The following is a 7,634-nucleotide window of genomic DNA, read 5'->3' on the forward strand; positions in this document are numbered from 1 at the left end:
ATGTCCTTACAGTATAGATGTCCTTACAGTATAGATGTCCTTACAGTATAGATGGACCTGCCATCTATATGTCCTGCCTGGAGTGCAGGCTGAGTGAGCTATGTACAAAATTAAAACAGTACGTATCCTAAATTTTCCTTCTGAAACTGGTTTCTGTTAGAAAAGAGTGAAGTTGGGATGGCTAGGCACACCTTCCAGAGTAGAATGAGGCAAATTCTTCCCCACACCTCTAGCTACTAAACTTGTTCTCTTAGGTATTTCCACAGAACATCTTGCCCGCAGAGTTCTACCCCAGAAAACTCAATTTAATAGCCGTGAAATAATTTGTTAAGGGATGACACCTTGCCATTTCTGGTGTCTGTGGATTTCTGGCTTGTAGGAGAGAGGTAGTGGGTATAAAAGAGAAAAGGATTCTTAGGTTTCTGGCTTTCTTCATGGTGAAATAAATATGTTCCCCCAAACAGGAATCTAGGGGAGCACATCTGAAGGCCAGAAGACACTTTGGTAGCCTCAGTTCTCTCTTTAGACCGTGAAGGGTCTGATGATTGAACTCATTATTGTGAGGCTTGGTGCAAGCTCCTTGTACCTTTGCCTGCTGAGTCATCTCATTGGCCTTGTTAGTATTTTTCTTGAACTGTCTAAAGATTGTTTTGTTCTCAAGTAACAAAATTACCTTGCAGGGTGCCTGCCATTTAGCAGTTAAGCAGAGAATGTTTACCAAGGGTCTTTTGCAAATTGTTGAAAATCAAATGAAATAATTACTATGAATGTCCAACAAAAAGGAAATTTGTACATAACGATAACATAAGGTTACTCCCAGTAGTCAGGAAGTGTGGGAGTAAATGGTAAGGAGAGGCAGCCTCTTGTCATTGGCCAGAATGCCCTCACTGAGGCTGGTACTGCCTTAGCCTCTGGAGAGCTGGGATTGTAGGCATCTGCAACCAGCCTAGCTCAGAGTATTGTCTTATCTGATACAGGTAAAAAATCGGTTAGAGAAGGTACTTGGAGGAGCTGAGCCCCAAGACATATGCCCAGGTATATCCAGGTAGTTTTTCCTGGACCCCAGCCTCAAAATGTTAAGGCCAAAGCTCAAAAGAACTCAGCTGCCGGGCAGTGGTGGTACATGCCTTTAATCCCAGCACTTGGGAGGCAGAGGCAGGTGGATTTCTGAGTTCGAGGCCAGCTGGTCTACAGAGTGAGTTCCAGGACAGCCAGGGCTACACAGAGAAACCCTGTCTCGAAAACCAAAAAAAAAAAAAAAGAACTCAGCTGATAAACCAGTGTACAGGACCTTTTATTTATACTTCTTCTCATAGTTTTAGTCACTACCAGTCAACTATTTAGAATTTATGTTTGTTTTATTCATGGTGTCTTATACAGGCTGGCCTTGGACACATTATGTAGCAGAAATGCCTCTACTTCCTAGGTACAAGGATTATAGGCACATGCTGAAAGGTCTGGCTCGATCTTCATTAAAAAAAAAAAAAAAAGATTGATTGATTGATTGATTTATTATATGTAAGTACACTGTAGCTGTTTTCCGACACACCAGAAGAGGACATCAAATCTTATTACAGATGGTTGTGAGCTACCATGTGGTTGCTGGGATTTGAACTCAGGACCTTTGGAAGAGCAGTCAGTGCTCTTAACCACTGAGCCATCTCTCCAACCCCTTCTTTTTTTTTTTTTTTTTAAGAAAAGTTATCCTAGTTTGGCTTCAAATTCAAATGATCTTCCTACTTCAGCTCCATAAACTCAACATCTAGCTCAGTCAGAAAATTTTATTTATTATTATATATAAGTACATTATGTAGCTGTCTTCAGATGCACCAGAAGAGGGCATAAGATCTCATTACTGGTGGTTGTGAGCCACTATGTGGTTGCTGGGATTTGAACTCAGGACCTTTTGAAGGGCAGTCAGTGCTCTTACATGCTGAGCCATCTCATCAGCCCCAGAAAATTTTAAATGAAATCAGGATGTAATATGGTGGTACACACCTTTAATCCCAGGACCTGGAGGCAGGTCTCTGAGTTTGAGGCCAGCTTGGTCTACAGAGTGAGTTCCAGGACAGCCAGTGCTACATAGTAAGACCCTCTTTCAAAAATACCAAAAGGAAAGAGAAGAGAAATCAGAAGTACACAGTTTCTTGAATACTTTTCTACTGCTGTGAAAAGACATCCTGACCAAGGCATATAATAAATAAATAAATCTTTAAAAAAAAAAATAGTGCTTGCATTCAAGTAACTCATTATTTACCTATGACTTTAAAGAAAAGTGATGCTGTTAATTGTATTGAAATATTTTGTTATACTTGTATTTTATTAGTTTGAGTTTTTGTTGTTTGTTTTGCAGTGTGTAGTATTTTGTTTGTTTGGTTGGTTTTGGTCTTTTTTTTCTTTTTCTTTTAAGAATCTTGGTATGTAGCTTATGCTAGTGCTAAGGTAGGTCTCCTTGCTTCTATCCCAATTCCTGGGATTATAGCAGTACACCGTTATGACAAGGTAGTTGTTAATCTCTTAGACATTAAACTTTTGTCACACACACACACACACACGCAGAGGGGGTGAGGGGTGCTTGGTAACATTTAGGGTTTCAAGGCTTGCGGTCTTGCAGTGCATCTCTGAATTGTGTGTGTAGAGAATTGAACTGTGTTGATCATTTTCCTAAGTTCTTCCTTGGAGAGGAGGATGTGGCATTGGTACCCAAAAGGGAGAAAGAAGAAGATGTACCATGTAGTGAGAATTTTGGTTATGTGAAAATGTTTTTGTTTTAATCCCAGGTTTGGGATAGGGGCTGTTCTTTGTTTGTAACCATTAACTATGGTTGTCTCCTGCTCTAGGAAGGGCACAATGTTTGCCAGTTGCAGATAGTTTATGTTTGGAACTCTGGGTACTCCTGAGAAGGTATAATTGGGAAAGCCCCAAGAAAGCCTGGGATGGCTGCTGCTTCCTCTGCTGCTGCTAGTTTGAGCCGCTGTTGCTTTTGTTATTGCTGTTTTGCTAGGTTGCTTGTTGGATAGCCTGATGATCACGGAGATTAGATTTGCCCCAAGGAACCCAACTCCCTTAATCAGCAGGAAGTAGTCTAAAGAGATACACACACACCTTTCCCTCTAGCCTTTCTCTCCTACCTAGTGTTTGGGGGTTAAAAGGGGGGATTACAGTGAAGTAAGGGTTGGAAGGGTGGTAGATTTAAGAACCCAATTAAGTAAACCAAAAAATTGTGCCTACAGTGACATTATCAAGAGAATTGACATTATGAATAATACATAAGAACATTAAAATTTATATTTTGTTATTTATTGTGTGTGTGTATATACACACATGTACATGTGCATGCCACAGCATGTGTGGAGGTTAGAAGACAACTTGTAGGAGTCATTTCTCTCCTATCCTGTAGATCCTGGGGGTTGAACTGTAGGTGTCAGGCTTAGTGACAAGTACTCTCATTGCTGAGCCACCTCAAGGTCCTAAGCGTTTTTTAAAGCTGGCTACCTCACATCCAGCTTACAGAGATTGTCACAGAGTTAGTTATGATTCATGCTTTGTGTCATGGCTCTTAGTTATACATGTTCTAGTGCTGCTCCATCTCTGAAAGTTCTTCGTCAAGGAAGGGATGGTATTTGCTTCCTCAAGCTGAACATGCTGAATTGCATGACCATCTAAATTGCATCCCTGACCTCTTGGGGTCACTATTCTCTCTGGCCCTGCTCCTCTGCGCCACATCTTGGCTCTGTTGTTAAAGGGTCTTCTTTCTGTGCTCTAGGCTCCCAGAACCCTGGCCGAAGCTCTCCTCCCCCTGGTTATGTACCTGAGAGACAACAGCACATTGCCCGGCAAGGATCCTATACGAGCATCAACAGCGAAGGTGAATTCATCCCAGAGACCAGCGAGCAGTGTGTGAGTATAAGGGTGTGGAGATGGGGTACAGGGTATACCATGACTTGTGTCAGACCAAGACTGTGATGGGACTCTCAGGGATCCCATTACAGAGCTGAGGAGTTTGATGCCATCCCATAATGCTTTGAGAACCATTCCTGCCCCAAGATGGATTATTCCTTTGAAGGGCCAAAGGTCAGTCTTTAAAGATGAGATCTAAACCTCCTAACCTCGCTAGTGTTAGGTGAGCACTTGGTGATAATTCACCTCTGGGGTCTCTCACTAGGCCCCGTGCAGAGCAGCTGTGCTATATGGTTTGTGTACTTTATTCAGCAGTCTTTACTATGAAGAGCCCTGAACTGACAGATGATGTTTTTCATTGGCCATATTTTAGTTTTGTTATTTAGTTTTACCTGTGAACAGTTCTAACCTGACAGATTATGTTTTTCATTGGCTACATTTTAGTTTTGCTATTTCTTGGTGAAGGTGAGGAGGGGGTTATAAATTGACTGTAGGACCAGTAAACTAACATGATTTTGCCAATAGCTGTATTACCGCCTACTGTTACATAACAATTTGCTACAGATTTGATATTAAAACAGTATACCTTTATTATTTTAGTATCTTTAGATTGGAAGTCCAAACATGACTACAGTGTTTTTTTTTTTTTTTTTTTTTTCCTCATGGTCTCACAGGGCTACACTCAAGGCACTAGGCAAGTTTTCCTGAGCTGGAGGTTCTTAGCACATTTTAGTTCCTTGTGCTTGGTAGGACTGTAGCCCTTTTCTTTGTTAGAGCTTGTTCAAGAAGCTTCTCAGACTCTAGAGCCTACCTACAATTCTTTATTATTTATTCCTCTCATAGCATGGCCTTCTTCAAGGCTGGTCTGACTCTGTTTTTCCAGTCTACAAAGATGGAGTCTTCATAACATAATGAGTAGCATTCCTATCCTCTTGGCCTTAGCTCATTGGCTAGAACTAAGTCCCAGTTCTCCTTGCACTCAAGGGAAAGCTAACGCATTGGTCACCTAATAAAGTGTTCACCACAGTGGCTTAACCCATTTTGATGGCTAGTTTTCTGTTTGATTGTTTGGTTGGTTGGTTTTTTGGAGACAGGGTTTCTCTGTGTAGTCCTGGCTGTCCTGGAACTCACTCTGTAGACCAGGCTGGCCTCGAACTCAGAAATCCACCTGCCTCTGCCTTCCGAGCACCACCACTGCCCGGCGATGGCTAGTTTTTTAACCAGTAGCTTACTTAATAAAAATTACACTTTGGATTAATTAACTGAGTAAGGGCAAGAACTCTGCCCCCCCCCCCCTTCAGTGATCTTGCCTTTACTGCAACGAGTTACGTTGTTTCAAGGTTCTGAGATTTGGCTTAAGAAGCCAAAAATTTCCCTTAAATTTTCTAATAGATAAAATAGCCACAGAAGGCTCAAGGAATTGAGTTTGATAATCAGTACCCATGTCAGACGGCTCACAACCACCTGTAATTCCAGCTGCAGGGGATCTGACATTGTCTTCTGACCTTTGTGGGTACTTTCATATTTCTCCCCTATACACAGATATATACATACACATAAATAAAAATAAATATTTAAAAGGGAGGTGGGTTGGGTAGATGGTATATCAGTTAAGAGTTCTTGATGCTCTTGAAGAAAATCCAAATTTGGTTTCTATACCTATACTGGCTGGCTTAAAATTGCCTATAATTTATTGGGATATCTGGCGTCTCTTCTAGGCTCAGTGGGCTTCTCTACTCATATGTGCAAGCTCCACACAAACACACAACTGAATACCAGTATATGTGGGGTTTTACAGAAAGCAAATTCCCATACCTTTAATTATTCAAGCTATAAACGATGTGAGAAGCCTTTTAAACGCTTTCTTTCTTCTGTATGTACACTTTCCAGATAATTTTAAGTTTAGAGCAGTAAGCTGGACTGCTTTTACCTGCATATTTCTTCCCTGGGTTTTTTACTGACCATCCATCTGTATTAATCATGGAGACTTTTCTTTGTCATCCCTTAATACAATTTAACAACTTTCCACAGCATTTATGTTCTATTATTATATATTAGTAATCATGATGATGTGAAGTATACAGGAAGGTGTGGGGGGGCGTGTTTACCTACAAATACTGTATTACCTTATATAAGAGTGTGTGTATGCATACATACATATAAATAATATCTGACTATAAGGGACTCTGATATCAGCAGGAGTCCTGGAACTAGCTCCCATGAATATAAAGTAATGACTGCTTTCTGAATTTGAAGGATATAGGCCCATCTTTACCACTTCTATGTCTGGGAGAGAGAAAAAAAATGAAGCCTTTAGGAGATTGGTTGGGGAAAAAAATCTATTCTGAAGGTTCTTTGTTATTGCATTTGACTATAAACTAGAAAAATATTTCAATTTATGTAGATACCTCTTACCTATGCTTTAGAGCCAGGAGCTGGGAGTTTGTTTTTCTGGCACCAGCTGTGCACTAGCCATGTTTTTAGCTTGGCTATGTCTCCTCACCGTTCTTGGTCTGCAATGTTCATTGTGAAATGAGGTAATGCTTATCTGTATAAACTATGAATTATAGAGTATAAACAGAAGCATTAATGCCCCACCCAAACTCCACTGGAAAACTAAGCAGGGCAATATCACATCAAGTGCCAGGCACTAATTTTGATGGGCCAAGAAAGTGCCAACAAGAGAAACAGTTCCTCTGCTTTGCTCTATTGGCAGAGCCCTAAGGAAGCCAGCCAAACATTTTTCTTCATCTTAGAAACTTGCCTTTCAAATGAAGGGAGAATGGTACCCTATAACCCTTCCTCCACTACATGGGGAAACAAAGACACCTCCATATTGTGACAAAAAGACCATATGCTAGCTCTACCTGGGTCAGCTGGCTGGGATTTGAGTCAAACTATGGTTTCATTGTGTGACTTGCCTTACAGATGCTAGATCCCCTCAGCAGTGCCGAAAATTCCTTGTCAGGAAGCTGCCAATCCTTGGACAGGTCAGCAGACAGGTATGGAGCTGTGGTGGTTTGGGTTAATAAGTAGGCATTTTTGGAATGGTTTTAAAAGTAGAATTGGCCAGTCCGTATCTCTGATACAACCACAGGCCCAGGATTAAAACATGTGCTTCTAGAGAACCCCTCAATTTCCCAACACTCTGAGAATGTTTAGGTACACAGTAAAATAAACTAAGTAATAGTTTAAAAGAACAGCTCACTTACTGTTGGCTGTGTTGTTCCCAGTCCTTTATGTGGTTTGACTCTTCACGTGCTATATTCTGCCTACTTTTTAACCTTGTTACTGGGATTTGGATTGAGAAGCAGTGGCTTGTTGAAATTTGAAAGAAAACAGGGATTCTCACACATAGGTTGGTCTGTCCATTTTCTTTCTTCAAATGTTTCTGTTTTAATAAGAAGCTAGATAATTAGAAAACAGAATATCTAGACCGCCTAACTTTTGCCTCTTGATGTAAAATATTTGTTCTAACACTGGTAGAAGTCAGTGCTATATGGTTGGTTCACCTAGTGGTATCAAGGGTTTGTTTTGTTATTTTACTTTGTTGAGACAAGTTCTCACTAGATAGTTGGTCTGGAACTCACAGTCTTCATACATCAGTTTCCTATGTGCCAAAACCTGGCTTGAAAGGGTCTTTGGAATGGGCCATCGTCCCTTTATGCTAAGGACTCATTGATTGGGGATTGGGGAATAGGTCTGGGGCTAGGAAATGGGAAGAGCTTCCTTCT

At 40.9% G+C, this 7,634-nt stretch overlaps 1 protein-coding gene across 1 annotated transcript in view; it reads left to right on the forward strand.

The window, feature by feature from the left end:
- Positions 1 to 7,634, forward strand: part of Map3k3 (mitogen-activated protein kinase kinase kinase 3) — a 68,975-nt gene that overhangs the window by 52,553 nt on the left and 8,788 nt on the right. The window contains exons 7-8 of the mRNA XM_021177855.2: positions 3,767 to 3,900; positions 6,829 to 6,902. Of these exons, the coding sequence (XP_021033514.1) occupies positions 3,767 to 3,900; positions 6,829 to 6,902 (208 nt within the window). The remainder of the gene's footprint in view (positions 1 to 3,766; positions 3,901 to 6,828; positions 6,903 to 7,634) is intronic.

Source organism: Mus caroli, chromosome 11 (genome assembly GCF_900094665.2).
Source record: "Mus caroli chromosome 11, CAROLI_EIJ_v1.1, whole genome shotgun sequence".
In the NCBI taxonomy this organism is placed as follows: domain Eukaryota; kingdom Metazoa; phylum Chordata; class Mammalia; order Rodentia; family Muridae; genus Mus; species Mus caroli.